At 41.0% G+C, this 23,914-nt stretch overlaps 1 protein-coding gene across 1 annotated transcript in view; it reads right to left on the minus strand.

Annotated features, from left to right (window-relative positions):
* CPA6 (carboxypeptidase A6) overlaps positions 1 to 17,845 on the minus strand; it is a 79,632-nt gene extending 61,787 nt beyond the window's left edge. The window contains exon 1 of the mRNA XM_015855679.2: positions 17,700 to 17,845. Within this exon, the coding sequence (XP_015711165.1) occupies positions 17,700 to 17,791 (92 nt within the window). The 5' untranslated portion in view covers positions 17,792 to 17,845. The remainder of the gene's footprint in view (positions 1 to 17,699) is intronic.
* Between the last annotated feature and the right edge of the window lie 6,069 nt (positions 17,846 to 23,914).

The raw sequence follows: 23,914 nt of genomic DNA on the forward strand, positions 1-23,914 counted from the left end.
GTCGGGAACATTCCTTTTCCTACAGAACAACTCTTTATGATGGTGTGGGCACATAACCTACACTACTGCTTGTGGAAAACTTTTGTTCACCCAAACCCATGTCAGTAGCACATTAGCTATGAGTCTTCAGTTTTCTGGTTAGTGAAGTTTCCTCCTCACACTTTGTCATAATTGAGGTAACGCCTAATTTGTCATTGACTACCCAGTAAATTTATTTCTAGAGAAATAAGCCAATTCATTTAGCTTCCAGAAGTACATATACTTTTAATACTTACCACTGTGTCTTGTTCTTTTTTTTTTTTTTTTTCTTTAAAGTCAGTGAAAGCATGGAAAAACTTGCAGGAATTTCTAATGCATTGAATGCCAATTTCATCCAAAAAGGGAGAGACCTTTGTTTTTACCAGGCCTACTTGACAGATGCTTTCTGCCTGCAGGGGCATTATGTTATACAAGTGTTGAGATCTGAGTGCTATCGAAGTGGGTACATGCTTAAATGTGTTAAATAGGCTTTTTCAATTCCACATTAGAGCCTCCTGTGAAATATTACAAATTTAAGCAAGTGCCAATGAATCTGAAGCACTTCTCTTCTAAACGTCTCCATAAAATACTGTAATGATCTAGCTGTGGATTAACATGGCTTTCTAAAGGTCTTTTGCAAAAACATATATTCTCTGTTCTTACAGATTTTAGAATCTCATGCCGTTAGCCTAAATTTCATAACTTAGTGCTTTAAAAGTTTAACTGCTGATTCTGATGCTTATAGCTTCTTTCCTCGTCGGTATTCATGTTTAGTTATTTCTGTGTAACACGTTAACATCAGCCATAAATTAGAAAGTGCTCTGGCTGAGCCAAAAGTGATAGATTTTATAAAGTGATTTGATAGATTTTAGAGGCTCTTTACATGCTTCAAGGTTTGCATTTCACATTTATTCTGAAGGTCAATTGTCAGCAGAATGAACTGTGTAACACAGAGGCTGTCAGTTCAGCAGATAAAGTGAGCAGATGCCTAATTCCCTTGGTAGATGATTATTGGGTGCTGTTTGTCCACAGGGAGCCTGTTAATCTGCCGGAGGTTGATAGAGTTTGCAGCAGCACTGAGTGCTATTACTGGTGCGGTGTTATTACTTTTCTAAATGACCATGCTATCACATGATCCTCTACCAGATAAGTACAGTATGTTACAGAAATGCATCAGATCCGTGCCTGTTTTAAGGAGCAGAGCAGGGTGGTTGCTCCCTTGCCATTAACCTCGCTGTCATTTCGGATTCCTGAAGCTGTACGTCTCCTTACTCCTTCCGCACTTAATGAACAACACTTAGACCTTGCCTGTGGGTATCCTCTAAAGAGCTGAGTAGCAGATGACTTCCCTTGTTCCACTGTTGTTTACAGTGAAAAAAAGGGAAATTCTGTTTCTGTGGGACCCCTTTTGTTCCCCTTCCTTTTTATACCAATATTAGAAATTCAACTATTTTTGTGATTTTAAAACCATGTTAATAGCATACTTAGAAATAGAAGAGTAAATGTTTCTTTAAATTAGTTTGGGAAAGATTCAATCCATGTAGTCCACCACTGGTCTGAGGATTGTGTGCAGCAATGCTTTCTAAGTGAACACTAAATCAGAAGAGGAATGAAAGCATCCTTATCACAGGAGTAGGGAGAGCACTGCAGGAGTTAGAGGCAGGGGACTGGATTCAGCAGAAACAAAGGTGAAGAAGAAGGAAATGCACATTTAGACATGAAGATGTGGGCAGACAGACAGACAGAGGGACTGGCATAAAGGGGGAAGGTTTTTTTATTCTGACATCAAATTCAGCCTGTAAAAGTTAGAAGGTGTTTGTATGGAAACACTGGACTGTCACTCAGCATAACATATTGGTGTTGAATCATCTCCTGGGGGGAAGGAGAAGTCAGTGACACCTGTGATGAATAGTGCCCAGGGCCAGAGACAGAACCGACTGCAATCTCCTGCCCTGCTGCTTCCTGTTCTTCCTAAGTGCTGACATCAGGTGTTGAAGCAGTCTCTGCAGACTGAGGGAAGTTTAAAAAACTCATGAGCAAAGAAAAATGAAAGTATCAGGCTTTCTATTTATCTACTGGTTTCGAGCACATAGGTTCACATAGGAGACTCGTTTTCCATCTAAGCAGGAAAAAAAAGAAAAAAAAAAAAGAAAGAAGTAATTCTGAAGATCAGTACGAATATTTTTACTCCATGGGTCCTGAAGGCCCCACAATAGAATACACTTGAGCATTCAGCAGAGCTGCTATGTTTTATACATGCCCAAAGTGCCAGAGGTAGGGGCAGAAGTACTAGGATGCTGAAACCCACACACAAAAGGAATGGATTAAGACTGAGCTATCTTGATTCCTCTATTCCCTAGCTCATTTCAGCAGGAAAGTAACTTCCATATAGTTTTATGCTTTTTGTTGGGGTTTAACATCCAAGAAATAACATTAGAGTTAGTTTTCTCCTTAAAAACGTCTTTCACTTACTTCTAAAAGCAATAAGGACCTTCTTTGCAGGATACCTTACATCAAGATACATGCAAACAGGGCTGTTTACAATCTGTATTTCAGATGACAATCCCAGTCTGATCATAGATCTCATTTTTATCTCTGGCAAAAAGAATTCCTCCAACTGAATTCCTCCAGTAACAAAATTCTGTATTCAAGGCCAAAATCAAACTAGAAAGTATATGAAGTTCAGATTCAATTAGTAAAGTAAGTGACTGACAAGTTTCTGACCAGTCATTGGATGATGGTTTTGTACAGATGGGAAATGTAATTACTTCTTTTGAACGTCTGCATGTGTATGAGCTTTGGGTGATGCCCAGGAATATTCAAGATCGTAATTCTTGTAACACTGTAAATTTGTACCGGTCCATTGAAAACCAATGAAAAATGTATACTTATAGACTTAGAAGTGCTATACTCTAAGCTCTAAATATTACAACTGATCATGAAGTTTTACCTTTGTGGAGGTTGTCCAAGTGAGAAAAAAGAAAGGAATAAACCTACACATTAAATGTTAAAGCTACCACAACCAGGAACACATGGCAGTCCAGACAGCCCATCGCCAGCTAAAGCATGTGGCAAATTCAAAGGCCTAATTTAAAGCTGGCAATATAAACGTCTGCATAGGCTTCCAGAGAACCAGATGTCTCATGCCTGGAAGAGTCCCTTTACTGACTCGGCTTATGGGCCCTGTAATTGATATCCCAAAAGGGCAGCATAAAACGTTCATAATCCAGTATGAGGCATCGTGGTCACTGGCGTATCTAAGTGCTTTTACTATTTTTTGTTTAAACAAAAGTTGGAAAATCTTTCTTACCAACTTAAGAGGGGAAAAAAAAGTCCTTTTAAATAGTTCATCTTATTACTTCCAGTAGTTCTTTGGACTTCCATGGGCTCAGAATCTGTTGCCAATATAACTTAATTTATGGATAAATGTTTGTGAGACAGAGTACGGAGGTTTTAATTTAATTTGATATAGTCAGTTTATGGATAGACAGTACAAATATTTGTGTAGAAATGCGGAGTAAAGTTGGGGGATGCATTACAGTTTCCTCCACTGTGGAGAACTTCTTAATTTTTTGAAAACACAGCTTGCTTACTGCCATCTGTCCAAAAGCTGAACTTGCTGAGCCAAGTGACCTCAGATTCTTTCCCCAGCAACCCAATAGGTAAATCAAGAATCAAAAAGTAAGGCGGCCATAGCATTTCATCTAAAGCAACAACCAAGTTATAAGCTCGAAGAAAAGCTTTACTTGAAAAAAACTTTTATTTGAGTGGAGAATGAATGTACTGTGGTTTGGGCTCCTTTCTATTACCAAGAAAAGAAATTCAATCTACTTTTCATTAACTCTGATAAACAAATTTGTAGAGTTTTTATTAGACGGTAAGGTTTTTGTTTTCACCCAGGTAAAGCAAGGCTTACTGCTCTGAACTGAGATTTGTGAGAATGTCACCTATTTGACTGGTAATCGCTTTTCCCTCAAATTAAGAAACATTCATTTTTGGCTGGGTCCTGGTTTTATTGCTGTAACTCCATCAAAACTGTTCTGCAGCACCTTGGCTATCCTCCCAAGCTTCTAACTGGCAAAGCAGCGATTCTGTGTTTTTGCAGTTCAAAATGTGGTTACAAGTGAGTTATGGCTTGGAATATTCACGCCAAATGTGATGTGATAAAACATTTGGCTCTTCTTTCTGAAGAAGTCACAGAAGATGGTGAAGGGGCTACTTGGAAGGCTCACCCCACTGACAAGCTGCAATAAATCTCATTAAGCCATCAAGTACAAATCTTGTTGCTGGACTCCTGTGGCGTCTCTGGTTAACAGTTGGATGTTACATGCAACCCTGACAGCCTACAGATGATTTCTTGAGACACGCCTCTACATTTGTTTATCGAATGCTTATCAAAGAACGTTTGCTGCACTGATTATTTGTTAAACATCAATCTGACATCTAGCTTACCCAAACCAAAAACAACCACCCCAAACAAATGTAGAGGTCTTCCATATTTGTTAAGTCTCACACTGCTACTGAAATACCAAACTCTCCATCTGAGATTTTACGTCATACATTTTATTTAGATCACTGCTGCGCTCATAGAAGAAAATACTCCATGTTGCCTAAGTTAAACTCATGAAGCATGCTGCAAACATTCTGCATAACAGTGGGCAGACAGCAGATGCCTACAGCACTTTGCAATTGCCCTGGGAGTACAGTTTCTAAATCAGCTCAGATTTATTACTGTAATTTTCATCAGATACCTGATACAGTAAACGTTTCTAAAGATTTTATATGTTTTATCTAGCAAAGACAGATTGTTTAGTCTACCTTACTGAATGACATCATGCTACTTATCGTTTCTGTATGAAAGACAGTTACCTTTGTGTATGTTGCTTTGACCTAACAGGCCTGGAGGTATAGCTAATGCCTTTCCCATTTCAGAAATTTTATGCATAGATTTGTGTGAATGTATAAAAACACACATAATTTTTAATGAGAAAGGACATCGTTATCAACTTAAGATATGAGTAACCTTGGACTGAAATGAGTGTGATAGATAGTTTCTTTTTAGAGCTATTACTTCCGGCTTCCTTCTAACTTCCCTCTTAATCAATCATAAATTTAAACTCTCAGAAACTTACTAAAAACAAACAAACAAACAAGTGCATCCAAATAAAACAGGAGAATAGGGTATTCAGTTCTGATGGTGTCAGTAGAGTCTTGCACTCACAGATCAACTACTCAGCCTTGCTCATAGCAATTCAGCACCTCAAGAAACAGAGCTTTATCTACTGATGCTTGATGGTAAATATCAGTTAATTTCATAATTGCAATTGAATTTCTTTCTTGCTATTATAATTTGCAAAAAATAATGAAATGCTAAAGAAAATCGCTAGCTTATTAAACTTCACTCTTACAAGCAATTTTGTGCAGCACTTGTTGCCTTCTGTTGAACAGAAAATTGAAAGCATTCATAATAAGAAAAGTTTGTTAAGCTTACTTGCATCAGTATAACGCTATTTATCATCCTGACTGGATCTACTGTCCAAAAGAGCTGTGTTAGAGCTGAAACTACTGCTAGTTGATTAGACAGGAAATGCAAAACCGCTGAGACCTGGAGTTACCTGCTGAACCAGCATGTGGTGAAATGCCAGTCCCTGCCAAAAACTGTTCTGCAGGCTGTCTGCAACAATGCATGAGGACAGTGAAGTAAAGGACTGGGGTGAGAACAGAAATAGGTGGGAGGGAGAGGAGCTGGCTTTAACACAGCAGGGTGTAATCACAGCTCGACACCTGCACAGCCAGCAAAAGGAAAGGTCCTTTGAAAATAACAACTGAGAAACTCTGTGCATAGGCCTTCTGTGAAATAACATTCGATATCATGTGAATAGCATTTGATGCCAAATGCTATATCCATCAGGGAGCTGTTACTTGCCAAGATTTGTTCCTCAAACAGCATTTTCACTAAAGTCTGCTTCTGCTGCTGTAACACCCAGCGACTGTATCACAGCGAGACTCTAATGTTCCCCATCTGAAATACCAGAAAGAGGAAAGGGAAAGAGGGAAAGACTCTGTCTGTGTAATTCTGCTGAGGTTTTTGGTTTTTGTTATTTCTTGTGACAAAATAGGGTTTCGCTCAATTGGACTAAAATGGACAATAAAGCTAAGATTAAATTTTGCATGAAGAAATATAACACTTAGTACGTACTAAGAACAACGTTTTGGAACTAGCGATGAATACTGAACACCCGCCACACTATTCTGTCCTAGAAGAGGCCAAAGGAGGGCTGCTGTGTTATGCCCGGAGGAGTGGGATTTACCAAAATTATAAACCAAACTATTTTTGGGGAGGAAATAAACACAGGCAGCGTATGCCCACCAAACACTAACATTAGAACCTAGATACACAGCTGTGTTTGGTTCTGCTGCTAGTAATTAAAAGAAAAAATCCAGCTAAAATCACATTCTGTGATTTTATGTGAATATACATTTACAATTTGTCTTTTTTTTTTTTTTTTTTTTTCTTACATTGTATACTGAGATAAATTTGTGGAATGAATTAATTTCCATTCAGAATTATTTCAGTGTATAAAGCTGTGATGTGGAACATATGTGCAAACTGAGCTACCCTTGATGTGTTGTACGAAATAGCACCACACAAATACAGAGCTGTATGAAACTATGAAATTGTTGGCTCAATTTTTCTGCAGCTTCTTTTACTATACTTGTTATTCTATCCTCACCTAAGGCTTCATAGCAAATGGAGTTGCATGCTACATGCTATGGATAAGCTCCCAAAATCTTACACTGTGCAAGAAAGAGTACAACGTATGACTTTGCACTTATATCAGAATTTTGTGTTTTCCATCTGAAATGAAGTATATGCCTTTTTGTTGTATCACCATTTTTCTGTTGTAAAATAGATAATGGAGTGACCTAACACAAACATCAAGACATGCATCCAACAGGCAGCGTTTCCTTTAGCAAGTCCCTGCCATAAGATAACTCCTGACAGTTTTTTCTTCCATCACACATGCCTTTACACTCCCCCTTCCCTGCATCACGTGAGTAATAACCAGGGTTAAGAGAACAAAACCCCACAGGCTATGGGGACACAAGTCTTGAAAGCAGTGAAGCATGGTTGGTGTTCTTACATTTGAAGCAGATTTGCTTTATGAGTTAGATTTCACTGCTAAGAGCTAGCATTTGACTGCTCCTCAATGGATTCCAGCCTTCCTCTGACATTACTTCATGCTATGACATCTGGTATTTTATAGCCATGGAGTGTAAAAATAAATACTGGGTGTGTAATTTGATAACTTTAAAAATATTACCTTAAACTCACCCATTTATTTATTCTTGTAAGAAGCAATGTTCTTTATACAATGACTAATTTAAGAAATCCTTCTTTGTTTGCCTGAAGTTTGTGTTGTTTTTTTTTCTCCTGAAAATGTAATATTTTCCAGTGGGGCAGATGGCCTGTTGGTTGCTAAATACACCCTAATAATTATGTTTTCCATTGGTCGCTGTGAACCTGGTCCTCTTGGTGAGATTTCTGTGTTTTCCTCTTGCATAAAGTCCCTTTGTGTGTGTGTGTCTGTGTTGTTTATGTATTTTAATAGAATGATTATTTAGCATTTTATTACCTAGCTATTAGCTACTTCATCGTTAAGACTGCATTTAACCAGCCTTAACAACATAACTGAAATCTGTTAGATCCTCTGCAACCACAATAAACCTTTAAAATGTTGATTACCCTCGGGTAAACTCATGTCACAATATATACTCCCAAAGATTAGGCTTCTTTATACTTGTACTTCCTAGTTTTCACTGAGCTCTTCTCTTCAACCATACAAGAGGATGCTCTTCTTACCATCTGCTCTTCCCCCGAGTATAGCTGTGCAGCCTGCAGCCCCTTCACTGGCATGACTTGCTGCAGGCTCTGCGAGCAAACACCTTCTAATTCACAGACCACCCCTGGTACAGTTGCCGTATGTAAAAGCCCACCAGCATTTTTTCAGCAGAGATAACGGACTTTGAATTAAAAAAAAACAACATGGAAAGATCAAATTTCATAGAGCACGATGTGGATTAGTTGTCCTCTGTAATTCTTTAGTCGGAGCTGTTTGGTGGCAATGTCCTGCAAACTGGTAGGACAGCTCTGGCTGCAGGTCATCTCACTTCTCAGTTTCACTCAGCAGAAGTAAAATATCAAGCCTCCTTGTCCCCTTTTGCCCATGATTACACAAGGAAGCTTGTATAGCACCTGGAGAGGATGCCCCTCACAAAGGGAGACATGAGGACATCTCATCTTGGACACCAGTCTCCCCTGATTCCTTACCTGGTAGGAAACTAGTTTTACTTCGCTTTTGCATTATCTTCCAGAGACTTAAGCTGATTTGTCTTTCTCTCATTTTATGCTTCTTCCCGCCTATGTGTGACATGCACCAGTCATTACAGATATTTCTGTACTTTGTTCAGGCAGTGGCTACCTTTGCTATCATACTTTTCATGTACCTTTTAGTCCATCATTTTTCATATGGTGAAGAAGTTCCAGTTACCTTATGGAAAAGAGAGGACAGGTCCAATGAAACTAGAATGGCCACGGGAAGCAGAACACACAGGTGGGCTGCACAGAACTAGTATAGGAACTAAGTACATGTAAGAGAGATCTTGCATCTCAAACTGGAACACCAATGGTCCTAAAGTCTCCAGTTCTGTGACACCCACAAATCAGTTTCTGAACTGTAAAATCATTGGAACTCACCAGGCACCTATTTCCAAGTTTATGTGTATTTTTGGCAGGAGGGACTAGATGCAAGGCTTTCTAACTACATGCATCATAGACAGAAATACATGCTAAAGCTCCTTGGCCCGTCTTTGCCAAATTGGAGCCTGAGATATCCATGTCATTTTCCAGTCTGCCCACATCCACTTGGGATGACCAAATCAGAGCCTTTTTCAGGTGTCTGTCTGACAAGGATTGATGATGTTGACTGGGCAGTCTGATCTTGTGGGTGGTAACCCTATCCATGCTAGAAGGGTTGCAATAAGGTGATTGTTAAGGTCCCTTCCAACCCAAGCCATTCTATGATGACTTGGTGGGGTTTCTCTGAACAATGTGTAGCCTAAGCTAAGATCTGCAGAGAAGCCCTTGTTTCCTGTGCTTCCCACTACTTGTAGCTGCTGTGGTGGGAGAGCCACAGCTCATGATGACATGCGGAAAAGAAACAACTCCTGCAGTAGTGTTCAAAATCTGCCTAATAATTACATATTTTGCTACAGTTACAGTTCTAGGCTAGGCCTCACAAAATACAAAACATATCACAACTTATTTTTATGCTGTTGGATAGTGAATGTAAAAGCCTCTACCCTTTGTACCCCAGTGCTTTGATTTCCTTTGATGCTTTATTGATTAGACCACGATTTAAAAATTGCACTAAAATTGCTTTTAGTAAAACAAAAGAACGAGCTCAGCTGAGCAGACCGAAGGTGAAACCGTTCAATTTTTACAATATGACAAATTACTTACATTTTATGTTCCATTAACTACGTGTCCCATTTGTATTTTACGTAGCCACTATCACAGGCAGATGGATCAGAGATCCAGTCTGCTGATAATGGAGCAGAATAGACGTGTCCTTGTGCCACAGGATGTCCTTAAGCTGTGTACTGCCGGCAAAGATGCTAGCTCATGCTGTTGCATCACGAGGCTTATTAGCTGGGACTTGGCACTGTGCTTACATGGTGATTCTTGTTATTTGGTACAAATTTTAGGCAGAGTATGTTCTTGGCTGCCTCTTCTGAACAGCACAAGTGAACCTGAAGTTTATTTCCCTGCTGAAAGCTCGCTGTGACAAAAATGCCAGAGCCCCTAATAAAAAATGCCCATTTAAATGTCTGCCCTGTTTTCTTGAGAAATACTTGCAGTCTGTCTAACATTAACCAGTTTAATGAATATAGAGGTTATTTTTCTGTGGACACTATTATGTCAGACTTGACTGTGACATAAAGGACTTAGAGGTTAGGATGGAATGATGAAGCCCCTTTGGTTCAAAATATTATATGTGACTATGGCAAGTACAAAGCTTAACGTTTTATTTTGTTTTTGCACTTTTAAGAAGAAGCTTATTTGAAAATAAGCATCCCATTATACTCTCCACGAGCCTTAAACACTCGCTTAGGATTGTTCCACAGACATCAGTGCAGAGGGAAATCACTCTGTTGGAATCGCTCTGGAAGCCACATTATACTATCTTAAAACCATGCAGTTCTTGAAGTCCACACCTTGAATTAGCTGGGTTCAGAGGACCTTCTCCTGCGCATATGTTCACAGGGATTCTGAACCCTCTAACCCAGGTGGGAACTGAAAAAACACCCGTTGTCACTCCTTTGGGCCAGTGCTAACACTTCAGTGGCTCAACAGCAGCCAGATCACAGGCTGACAAGATGAGAGCTAGTCCAGGTAAAAATAATAAAAATAAAATAAAATAAAATGGAGAAAAAGTACATTTTTTGGTCTTTTTGCTCCTGGAATTTGGTTGATTTGGTTGCTATTGGCAGAGGAGTTGCCAGTGCCAGAACAGAGACTTGGGCTGCACATCTGGAGCAACAGAAGCATAGCTGGCTATTCTGGCAGCAGCCTACCCTTAGTGGGTGCAGGGGCTTGGCTATGTCTTCACCCTGCAGCCTTAGAGTAGCATCTGGTGATAATCTCAGTAGGAGCAGAGTCACATAAATCAAAGGGCACCAGTTTTTCATCAGGCCTGCTAAATTCATTTCTCCCAGCTGTCCTCAAGACCTGTCTTTCTTTCAAGGTTCCATCCCATACTTGACTTTTCTAATCAAACATCTGACTTCAAGGAATTAATCTGTTCATTTATTTCAGTAAAGTTAACACTTTCAATGCCTTGGAAGAAAAAGAAGGAAATGGCCAAAATACTTCTATAGTTTTATCATGTGTGATGTCTCTCAAAGCAAATGCAAATAGAAAGTGTGTTATGTTGCTTTGTACTTAAAACATACCACCTTTCTGCTGCTTACCTGAGCCTTTCAGACCTGTAAGATACTGTAATCACAAATTACTATATGAATGCAACATTAAAATAAAATAAAATAAAATAAAATAAAATAAAATAAAATAAAATAAAATAATAAATGCCTTTTTTCAGTTTCTACTCTGGGCTGAACACACCAAGAGTTCTCAGCTGTTCCTCATATACATTGCCCTCCAGACTCTTCCCCACATCTGCAGCCCTCCTTCAGATGCTCTCCAATAGTTATGTCTTTTTTGTACCGGAGTGCCCAAACCTGTACCCAGTGGTTCAGGTGAAACTGCTTTAGGACAGCATAGAGGGGGACAGTGCCAACTCTCAGCCAGCTAGCAAAGCCATGGCTATATCTAAGCAGTCTAGAGCATCTCCTCCTCAGCAATTGCAGCTGTGCTCACTGCCTGGTAACTGTAACGTGTGTCTTTTCTTTCAATACATGCACTCAGGAGTCTCGCTGTTCCCTGGGGAAGAGTGCCCTGCTAGGACTTGCATCCCAGTGCACTCAGCCTGGCAGCAAAGCTGTGGGCAGATGGAGCAGCTCTGTTCTTTCTGCCAGCCCCAGGGAGCAGCACCCAGCAGCTGGGCAGCCCTGCTCCTCTTTGGTCATGCACAGTGCCTTTCTGTTCCAAAAGAAAGAAATGAGGTCCTTGGCCCTCCTTTTCAATTGGCAGTGTTAGAAATTCTTAGAAAGAAAGGAATATATTGTCTTCATCTGTTTGTTGCTCTGAATTTTAATTCGGAGTACTTTGGCTCACCTACCCTCAGGTGCCTGGCACAAAAGGCTGTTCCAGAGTTTTCATTGCCGATTCCTTCCTTACAATCTGTATCTCTTTATCATTCTGACCTGATACGCTGAATACAAATCAGCGAGCAAAATCAGTGCAGGTTTTGCTCTAATACCAATATCAAACTAGAACCACATCTTTTTACTCAATCGTGTCAACAGGAATTTCATAAATCAGAATCAAAATGGACTGAAAAAAATACAGGACTGGGATTGTGGCCAGAAGTTTGTTGCCTATAGACCTGTTCTGCAGATCCAAGACCAGCAAAAGTCCCTTTAAATTCTATGAGATTTATCTGCAGTGGGGTTTTTGGAAAGAGTCTGGTGTGTAGCTATAGTTATCATTTCTTATTTTGCAACCAGACTTGCTGATCATTATAAATGGAACAGAGAGCACAGGATTTACTGAAAAATTTCTTCATGAAAAATAATACTGATAGCATAAATATGTAAGCTAGTTGGGCAGAGGACAGTAGCACTATAGTTTGTTTTATTTCTTTTGAAGTAGAGGGTCAAACGGCAGAGAAATTCATCATATCTCCTACTGTTCGTGCAGCCTGAACAGTAAAAATACTGAATGGTGAACTACGTTGACTGTTTTTCGTTTTTGCTGCTGTATGAATACTCACAGCAGGGTTTGCTTACAGACTGATGAACAGACTCCCACTATATGGTCTCAATCTCAACTTCTTTCTTGACTCTTGTGAATGTTATAAACACAGTGCATCTCCCCAAATAGTATGTTTTACAATGGAAGATGGAGTACAATTCCTTTTATGCATTCAGAGGTAAAATTAAGGGGAAAAGATAAGTGAAAGACAGTTCTGTGAAACAGAGATGATAGTTTACCTCCTGGAGATAGTGAGAAATGATTAATGATGGCCATTCCTCTTCAACTGCATAGAACAATAAACGTTTCCTATGGTGTTCTGACCATGTAAGGCTGTTTCAGATGTACAGATCACACTTTTACACATTATAGAATTTCAGGAGACCTTGAGCTCCTGTTTACTGTTCAGTGTGGGAAACAGTCCTATATAACGTAGTAAACTGGAGTTTCCTGCAAAGTGTTAGCAATGTATTCTTATATTCTAGCTTCTTAGCTTAGCTTTTTCATATTTCTTCCTTCTAGAACCTTGATTTTCCTTCTAGGAGTGCAAGTTAATTTCACCATCTTTCATGTAGGTGGTTCACTTACCTTGGATTCCATTTTTTAATAAAAAAAATAAAATAAAATAGCTTGTACATTATTTTTGTTGCATCTGTGCCTGGCTAAGTGCTTTTGAAAGTCCTGTATTAAACATTCCTGGCTAAGAATCATTTTGAGAACCCCATGAGTGCCTCCAGAAGAGTGAATACACGGCAGCAGCAAATGGGAGTGAGTATGGTATACAAGTGGGAGCACTGAGGTTCATTGAAACTCATACCAGTAGCAACTGAGACACTTCACCTTTCTTGTTTATAATAAAGAGGGTAGGGAGGCTATAAAAGGTAGATTTAAAATGCCTGGTCTTATAGGAAAAAAAAGGTATAAAACCTTGGCAGTATTCTCTTTTTCCTTGAGGAGAACATAAATGATGATGTACTGGGGGAATATCAGGTGATGAGAAAACAGAAAAACTAAAGTTGTGGTCTTGGGGCAAGAATGGATATAGAGGTGCCTGAGTTTTCATGGATTTCACTGTTCTGGGCTCTTTTTGGCAATTACTGGTGCTTTCATTACCAAATCAGTAGTTATCTGATAAGAGGATACTTAAAATTGTGCATGATACTGGAGTGTTCATAGCTTCTCACCTTACAGAAGGTCCCTGATATCATCCAGAGAAGACGTATGTGTGATTTTCATCCCAAAGAATATGGTTAACTACAATACAATGCTGCTGGTGTGCTTTCCAAATGCTTTTTTTTTTTTTGCCAGTTGCGTGTATGACCTTTTACTTTGACTTGGAAGTAGGAAAGGAGACTGAAGTAGAAGAAGGAAAGAACATTTATTATACAGCAAAGCAGAACCTTTATTTTTTTTTAATATTTGGAAAAATCTGCAGGAGGGAACAGCATGGGAGGAGCTCCTTTCCACTTCTCAATTCCCTCAGCAGCTAGCTTTCATCACATTCCCACGTGTTTTTTCCATGAGACAGAACAATTGCTAGCTATTGTGTGTAAGGTAATGTGGGATCAGAGACACTTAGCTATGGTATGCTGGGATGTTAATGGACATTAAAATATCTGAAATTTGCTGAAGCACAGATATCAAATCTGAGAGCATTATCTGCATGACCAGTTGGTTTATGCAGGTTCTGGGATGTGATGTTCCAGTAGTTGCAGTATGCTACTACTAATATTGGCTTACGGAACATATTGTTACTCTTTTCTGTTTATTATCCACCCAAACTGACATCCAGATTTTCTTACACAGTTGTTACACAATAGGAATGAATCATAGCCTTCACCTGACCAAAAGAATTGGTATTATCTGCTGCATTGTAACACATGTAAGCCCAACATTTTGGAGGAGTTAACATCTCAACACAATATTTAAAATAACCACAAAATCTCCAGTCAAAACCTAAGAGAGGAATTGGCCAAGTTTTATTTTTTTTCCAGCCTTTACCTGCATTCTGTTATTGGAAGTGCTTCTGATTAAGCAGAAACAAGGGGCATATGCCCAGCCACAACCTATAGGGTGATGGGAGACGAGCTGCAGTAGAAGGAATGTAGTAGTAAATTCTAAAAACAAATGAGAAAGATGCCTTTTTCCCTAAGCAATCTTGACTTTTTAATGGAACACCATCTCTTCCATAGAATACCTGAAAGGTGGAAGATTGTTGCACTTGCTACTAAAGAAATGAGTAAATAAATAAAAATCTGTCTACTTCAGTAACCTGCTCTTCTTAATTGTTAGAAGGCCCAAAGAAGAGCAGCAACAAAGCAGAAGTGGTATGATATTACCAGTAAGTACTCTTCCAGTGTACACTCATTGATCTCCTGGCCTGGATGTCATTTCAGAGGTACCCTGCATAACTCTCAGTAGATCTTTCTTCCATGGATCAGTCAAGCTCCCTTAAATCCTTGTAAACATTTCACATCCCTCAGCAGTTGTGGAACTCTCACCCTAGTAGGGTAAAGAAGCTTCTTTTCAACCTGATTCTTACTATATTCATTTTATGCTTCTGACTTCTTGTAACTTAAAGACAGAGAGAACCACTAATCACTGGTCTCTATTCATCACCTTCAACTGACTCAAAGCTTGTAGGCATCTTCCACTCCCTAAATTGTTTCTCTCCGAGACCAGCATGTCTGGGTTTACTCAGCAAACATGCACTTGCCTTTAGGAAGGCAAATACATTTGTGCTTCAGGCTTTGCAAGAACTCAGTGGGCATGAGAGCTGCTGCCTCACTTGCTGCTTTTTTTTCTGAGACTTCTCAACTATTTGTTGGCTTCCCAAAGCTATCTGGAATGTATTTGCTCAAAGATATGTCCATATGGCATATCTGGCTTGCTCTGAACAGAGTCTGGAGGATCTGGCTGGAGAAACAGGTGGAATATCAATCTTCTTAAGGTCAGAGTTCTCATCTAAAGAACTATAATGCTCTGTGCCTCCTAGTGCCGCTCTGAGTTTATGAGAAGTGTTTTCCACTAACAGTTTTATTCTTTTCTTCCATACTTTTGCCCTAATTATAGTTATGACCTCCTTCTATATGGTACAGCTTCTGACAAAAAACTCCTTAGCACAGAAAGAATTCAGATGGTTGGGACACTCTAATGATGAACATTAGACAACTAAGTTTATCTCCTGATTGCCTTTCCTGAAATAAACTTACCAATCTATTTTTCCTTTTGGGTAATGACCAGGCTCAGCAGCAATGGCTGTTTACAGTCATGCAACTGTTGAGGTCATTATTCAACTGTTTACAGTCATGGAGGAAACTGCACTGTTGCACACATAGAAGAAATGAAATGATTCTGCCTAAGACCCTGAGCTATGAAGGACAAGATATCTGGAATTCTACATTAACACTCATCCTGCTTCATATTGATTTTTCTTCATTTTTACTGACACGGAGAATTCCGGAATGGTAGAAATTGAGAAGAGCAGTAAAGTCCTACCAGGCTATTTTTTTTCCAATTTGTTTTGAACGTTTGTTCTGGTCACAAACGGGACCACATAATCAACAAGACTTGTAAATACATCTCGGCTGCCTACTATAACCGCCTATTGACCAAGAGTTTTTATAATGAATTCTGGTCTTTTATTTCCAGGAATGATTTTTGTTGTGCTTCTCCAAATTCTGGAAACTGATGGGAAGTTTCATTTCTCTCTGCAAGACTCTCTGTGAAGGCTACAAAAATGGGGATCATTGAATCATAGAACAGAACAGAAATCATAGGAACATAGAATGGTCTGGGTTGAAAACGACCACCATGATCATCTAGTTTCAACCCCCCTGCTGTGTGCAGCGTCACCAACCACCAGACCAGGCTGCCCAGAGCCACATCCAGCCTGGCCTTGAATGCCTCCAGGGATGGGGCATCCACAACCTCTTGTGCAACCCATTCCAGTGCATCACCACCCTCTGTATTAAAAACTTCCTCCTAATATCCAACCTAAACCTCCCCTATCTTAGTTTAAAGCCATTCCCCCTTGTCCTATCACTATCCAAAGTAATCAACAAGTAACTAATTTTCAGAAAAACTTATGTCCAGGACTGGGAGTTTGTTACTCATCTCAGTGTAATCTGAAAAAGAAATGAACACAAACTTCAAAGAAAAGGGGGAAAAAGAAAAAGTGTCTTATTGAGCCCTTATTGGGCTCCATAGATGAGAACATAGATGTTGCTGCACAGGTCTTCTGACAGGACCTTGGCTTTGGAGAGGTGTTTCATTTTCTATCCTGTTCTTTTCCAGCACTGCCAGGAGGGCTCCTGATTGTGGTGCCTGGTTTGATTCCATATAGAGGTACATACTAGCACTGGGGAACCAAATGGAGATGGTGACAGCTGTTGGTGGCTCAACCACTGCTGTGTGAAATAAGAATCTGGGGGGAATGGTTTAATGTTGCATTAGCAAGTCCATGAAGCTCAGGTAATTTGCTTGTTTGTGTGCATCAAACTTTGTTTTAGTGGTGGAATCCACACACTTTAATTAAGTAAAAAGAATAAGGCTCCTCCTTCACAGTGATGTTTGCTATCCCAAGGAATTTGCTCATCACTTTGGAGGAGTTTTATACCGTATGAGGAGAGATGCCATTGGCTTCTCATGGTCCTCAGTGTGGCTGCTCTTTTATTTCCATCATAAATCTCTGCAGACACAATTTTATTAACTACTTGCTGAAAGGAAAGTCTCTAAACCAGGTGGGAAACACGACACACTAAAGATGAGCAATGATTTAACAGTTTTCATTGTACTCCTAAGTTCCATCTCTCTAACACAAACCTGGATTTTAAATGACAAAAATAAGCCTCCTTTGAAGTACATGACGGAATGGCAGGAAGGTTAACCAAATTCCTGTGCTGCCTGCGCTTTTTATGGCTCAAACCTGAGCACGCTTTAAGAAGTTCCGCTTCTTCAAAACACAACTTTAAGTCCCACTAAGCGTGTTCCCCAAAGGCAAATACAAACCTCCTGAGCACGCCGATTTTTTTTCCCCCCTAAAGAACGGCAGTTTCTGCCAGGACAGAAACTTTTTTTGTCCGTCTTTCCGCGCAGCATCCTCGCACGGATGCCTCACAGCACCCAGCACCGGTGCACGCCGCGCTCGACGGCACCGAGGAGCGGCCAGCTGAAGGGCGAACCCTCGTCCGCGGGGTGCGAGCGGGGTCGGACGGTGAGATGCGGAGGGGAGCGGGACACTTACCCGGCGTAGCGGGGGCGGCGGGGCGGCAGCGCAGCCTGGAGGCAGAGCAGACAAAGGGGCAGGAGCGCGGCGGGGCGCGGGCTGAGCGGCATGGTGCGGGCAGCGCGCCCTCCCTGCCCGGCGGCCGTCGTTCCGCGCTCACAAAGCCGGCGCGGAGGCGTGGGCCGGGGAGGAGCGGAGCGGGGCGGGCGGAGGTGTCGCAGCCGGTCGGCAGCCGGGGGAGGACGACGGTGGGGCAGGGGGACGGGGTAGGGGGTGGGGGCGAGAGGGTGGCACGGCTCTGCCGGGGTGATGCGGGGGGATGGTGGCTACAGGTGCGCGGCGAGGAGCCCCGCCGTGCATCGGGGACTCCCCGTGAGTTGGGCGTCGGGGGAAAGAGCGTGATGGGAATTAGCATGGGTGGTGGAGAAGGAGCCTTAGGCACCGCGAAGGGGGGAGAAGGTGGGATGTCCAGTGACAGCACTGCCGAGAGACTTGGGCTCGAGCAGTGGGATGGAGAAGAGAGACTGTTGGGGTCAAATAAATAAATAAATAAATGAAATAAAACCCCTTTTGTTTTTATTTCATTGAATCATAGAATGGTTTGGGTTGGAAGGGACCTTCAAGATCATGTAGTTCCAGCCCCCTGCTAAAGGCAGGGACACATCCCTCTAGACCAAGCTGCTGAAAGCCCCATTCATCCTGAATGCTTCCAGGAGGGGACATCCACAACCCCACTGGACGACCTGTGCCTCCTCACATTCTTCTTTATTTTCCTCCTCATATTCTTCTTTCTCCTTCTTCTTTTTATTCTGATGACTGTGGTTTTGCTCTTTCTTTTCTACACTGCTAAGAGTGAAAGACCCACCCGACTCTGGGTTACTAGAGCACTGGGAATAGCAGAGAAAATGGGGAGAGTTGTATTGCAAATAAATGTGGTTTATAGAATTCACGTGGATCAGTTGTTAAAATAAAAAGTAGATGAAGATGTAGTGCCAATGAGGAATACTGATAGCTCCTTTAGTACTTTGCTGTTGACTTTGCGCTTCAAATGTGCTTCAGAACTGACTGATCCTTTGCCTCTAAGAGACAAACAGAGAGTGGTCTGCAGACAAATGAAAGCAGCTGACATTCGAACATGTGTGAGAACTCCCGTAAATCCTTGTTAATGCTTCAGGCACAGGGAGCTGTTTGGAAAGGTCTGTATTAAACCACACACACTTTGTGCTCTGTGGCTGAAAAGTGAATGAACATTTTCCTTTGTCTCTCTCCATGTAGCACCAAATCTGATGAGAACTGTGTGATGGGGTCTGGAGATGGAAAAGACCTGGTCCAGGACGTGACCGCCCCATTCTGCTTGGTTACTAGAGCTTTCTCCCTTGAACTCATCTTAAAATCTCAACTTTGTTTCTGATGGAGATACATGGAGGTGAATTTGTGTATCTGTGCCAGGACACAGATGTGTGTTCAGCAAGGGATGTAGTATGGCTGTTGTTGAGAACGCTTTCCATTTCCTACGGGGAAAAATATAAAATAAATCAACACACTTCTGCAAATCTTCAGTCCTGGAGTAAATTCAGTTCTAACTTTATGGACATGTATTTAATATACAATCCCATGTTCAGAGGTGACTTCAGAGGCCTAGTAAGCTGTCATTGGGTTGAATAAGGGATATAAGTGTGTGATACTGAAGCCAAAAGTACTACTTTTTTTTTTTTTTTTTTTTTTTTTTTTTTTTTCCACTTGTTATTCCTGGTTACTTTTCTCATTATGTATCATTGCTGCACCTGAAGTGCATCAGGTAATGTGTTGATTTATTAAAATGCAGTTTGGCTTTTGTTCTAAAGTATTTGCTTTAGGGATGAAAATTTGGCTTCGTTTGAGCTAGAGAGAATTTTACTTTTGGCTTCTGTTTGTAAAATGGCTTGGCTATTCTAAAATGTTTGCTTTTAAGATGGAATCCTGGCTTCATTGGAGTTAAGAATAATTTTAATATGGGTTTCTGTGGCTCTAGACTTAAATCTTACCTTTCTGCAACATTCCCTAGCAGTAAAATGCAGGAAAATATGAGAGAGAGTTCAAGCACCAAAACTGAATAGTGAAGACAAATAGCAGCATGTGGAATAACACTCAAAAGAAGGCATTGCTATCTTCCTGAACATGCAATTCTTCTGCCTGTTTAAAATGAATTTTAAATTACATCTTTAGGATTGCAGAGAAGCTGGAGAGACAATCAGAAATAGTTTTCACAGAGACTGGAATAGTAAGGGGTACATGGATCCCTTGGTCCCACTTTAGTCCATCAGTTTAAGTCATAGTGGGTGACTGAGCAGGCTGCAAGGAGAGCTGGAACTGCATTGAACTGGCAGCTAGGAAAGGACTGAAATGCTCCAGACAAACCTGGAAGTTATGCATGTGGTAACACATCTGGAAAGATGGGGCTATAAAACTTTAACCCAGTTAAGCAAAGAATTTTGGAGGAAAAAATTCAGAGGTGGAAAGAGGAATTGCCATCATCAGGTTAATGGTGTGCAGCTTTGACTTGAAGGTGTTGAGAGCTTGTGCAGGTAGCCAGAGAAAGACTGGGATGTAATTTCCCTCTTTATGAATCAAAAGGTGGGGTTTTACAGAGCATCCCACACCTTACAGAGCACAGGCTGCAGAAACAGAAGCAATCCTAGATGGAATCTTACAGGGGGTGGTGAAGAAGAGGAACAGGCTGCCCAGAGAAGCTGTGGAAGTCCCACCCCTGGTGGTGTTCAAGGTCAGTTTGGGGCACCTGTTCTAGTGCCTGATTTAGTGGGTGTCAGCCCTTCCTATGGAAGAAGTTTGGAACTAGATGATCTTTGAGATCCTTTCCAACCCAAGCCATTCTATGATTCTGTGGTGTGAAAACAAGAAAATCTTCACAAAGAGAGAGTGCACAGACAGCCTACCCTTGGTACTTAAGCTTGAGAACATGCCTTTTATTGAGAAGTCTGTAATTGCACAAAAGAACTGAAAAAGGGAAACAGTTTCTTACAGTGTTTATACCTTTGAGTTCTTCCAAGTCTCACCTCTATGAGAAGGTTCATATTGCCAGAATAAATGATCCTTGCTTTGTCTGTTAGAGCCATAATGGTACAGAAACAGGAGGTTAAACAAGTCTTATGTCATTCTAATTCAAATCACACTGGTTAATACTAAACTGGACTAAGTGTTTTCACGCTGGGTTCTGCACTGCTATAACAAGTTTTACAAAATTGAAGTTGATGGAGTACAATGTCCTTTTAATGAACTGTTCTCTGTTTCCTTTAACTCACACTGAGACTTTGATGCCTGAAGGACAGTGAGAGTGGCTCTTCTGGTTCAGAGCTAGGTTGGGTTTGGAGTCTGAAAGAACAACGGAATATATACATGAAGGTCATGGTTGAGTTAACTTTGTGTAGTCAAGAGTGTTACTGTAGCTGATAGCCTGAGATAGTAGCACTGCTTGGGCTGGTTATCCAGGTTGTGCTGAGCTTTGTACTGTCAGGAGCAGGTGGCACTGCTACCCGAGCCAGCATAAATTTAGTTGGGCTTCTAGGTACCACAGTGGCAAGATACATAAGGTGTTCTCTTCCTTAAGTTCCTTCAACCTCCTGTTCAGCCTAACACAGATTTGTGTTCATCATAGGTCTGCTGACAGCTGGTGCTGGGGAAGGTGCCACCATCACTTTGCCATTGCTGTGGTCTAAGACCTGATGCCATAGGAAGGAAGGAATGATCAGCTGGTTTTATAATAATGGAACAGTGCTGAGCATTGCCTTGGAGCGTATTCAAATGTAATTAGCTTTCTAAAATGAATTACAAGTGTCCTTAAAACAGATTAATTTTGCAGTTAAGATTCTTGACACTGCAGCTTACATGAGGGTGCTGCATTATTGTAACCAAGTCCTTTCATTTGTGTGAAAGGCACTGAAATGTTACAAAACAATTCTGAAACTTTTTCATTTGAAATATTTCCACCTTTTTTTCTGCTGTTATTCTGTTCTACAGAAGGATAGAGACACAGTTTAGCTATTCTTTTCCATTTTGTGGAAATGAAAGACATTTAAAGCTGGGTACACTTTAGAAAAAATAAAGGAAATCAGATGCATAACATGCAAATCGTCAAGATATCAGTGCCCATGGGGGTCTTTAGAAACAATTCTGGTAGGTAATGTTTGATGACAGTATTGCATAACCTGAGAAGTTCTGTTCATCAGCATGTTTTAGTCTTGGAAATAATTACAGAATCAATCATAGAATCATAGAATGCTCTGGGTTGGAAAGGACCACAATGATCATCTAGTTTCAACCCCCCTGCTGTGGGCAGGGTCACCAACCACCAGACCAGGCTGCCCAGAGCCACATCCAGCCTGGCCTTGAATGCCTGCAGGGATGGGGCATCCACAACCTCCCTGGGTATGCTTGTATTCATAGCTTTCTACACAAATATGAAATTCCTTTTAAAAACAATCTTAAAACAAGTATAAAAACAAGGGAGGGAGAGCAATGTGTATAACTGGATAAACAAATTGCAGTGTGACTGTATGTAGACTTTGTATCAGTGTCTCTTTACTCTTGATAGAGAGATATATCTTCAAGCACTCAAGGCCAGGCTGGATGTGGCTTTGAACAACCTGGTGTAGAGGGAGGTGCCTATAGCAGGGGGTTGGGTCGAGATCATATTAAAGGTCCCTTCCAACCTAAACCATCTTATGATTCTCTGATTTCCTGTATATGAAACTAAGGGATTTTCATTTGAGTGAAAAATCAGCCCTTCCTGTAGGCAAGCCATTTCTCCAGTACTTGTCTCCTGATGAACATTTTAAACTTGGAATAAAGGAATTAAAAAAATAATAATATTGCACCTCCTACATGAATTGTGTGCATTTACTTTCTGTACAAATGACTTATGTCTAGTAACATGTTGAACATTTATTGCACGGTCCTCCAATGTGTGGCATGAGACTTCCCAAACAACTCACAGTTGCAGAGGTTCTGCAGTGGACTATCATTATATCATCAATTTAATGGTTTTAAGAGGAAAAGAAACATTACATAAAATACCATCCTGAGTAGAGGTGAAACAGAAACTACTTAGATGTTAATTAATCTCTCAGCTGTACTGGCATGAAAAGTATCTTTCCTCCTCCTCCCTTTCTCACCCTTAACATTGCCTGGTAATTATTAGGTCAATTTACCATCTGTGCTTAGAATGATATTTGGACTGTCCTCCTTCAAATTTGGATGCCTCAATTGCTTGAAAGTGTATATAATTAGGTACCACATACTTCAGAGCTTTATGCAGCTTGGATACTGAAAAATATTGAAAAGACTGATATATGTGAATAGTGAAAAATACTGGTATTGCAGGATCCTGTCATTCTAGATTTGAAGTGTTAAGGAGGCAGGGAATGAAGTCTAGATCCAGCAAAATATGTCAGAATGAAGAACAGAAGTAAAGCAAGAGGACTGCCTGGCTTATATTTAATTAACACAGCCTTGTGTTTTACAAGCAGACCTAGTTTCTAATCCAAGTGAGGCCACAGCAGGGCTGGTCCCTAGCTGCCCACAAGCCCAGCTCTGTCCCACCTTGGGCTCTGCCCAGCCAGACTCAGCCATGGACCAACAACCCAGCCTGGCCTTGGTCTGGCCCTGACTCCATGCAGATGTCTAATGATAAAGGGCCTGGAGCACATCTCTTATGAGGAAAGGCTGAGTGATCTGGGTTTGTTCAGCCTTGAGAAAAGAAGAGAGAGATGATCTTATTAATGTTTATAAATATCTTAAGTGTGGGAGTCAAAGGGACATGGCCAACCTCTTTTCAGCAGTCTGTGGGGACAGGACAAGGGGAAATGGCCATAAACTGGAGCATAGGAAGCATGCAAAGGAACTTCTTCACAGTAAGAGCGATGGAGCACTGGAACAGGGAGGCTGTGGATTCTCCTTCTCTGGAGGTATTCAAGACCCATCTGGACACCTACCTGTGCAGCCTGTTGTAAGGAGCCTTCTTTGCAGTAGGGTTGGATTCGGTGATCTCTAGAAGTTCCTTCCAGCCCCTACAATTCTGTGATTATGTGATTATGTATCCCAGGGCTGGGGCTGCCCCCATGTTCCCTAGCCACCCTTCTCCTGGCTGGGGTGATAGGATGGGACAGGCTCTGCCTGAGGCCTTGGTGGGCCCCACTGCATTCAGCCATGGTTTGCAGGGAGTCAACAGCCTTTGCTGC

Source organism: Coturnix japonica, chromosome 2 (assembly GCF_001577835.2).
Source record: "Coturnix japonica isolate 7356 chromosome 2, Coturnix japonica 2.1, whole genome shotgun sequence".
Lineage (NCBI taxonomy): Eukaryota > Metazoa > Chordata > Aves > Galliformes > Phasianidae > Coturnix > Coturnix japonica.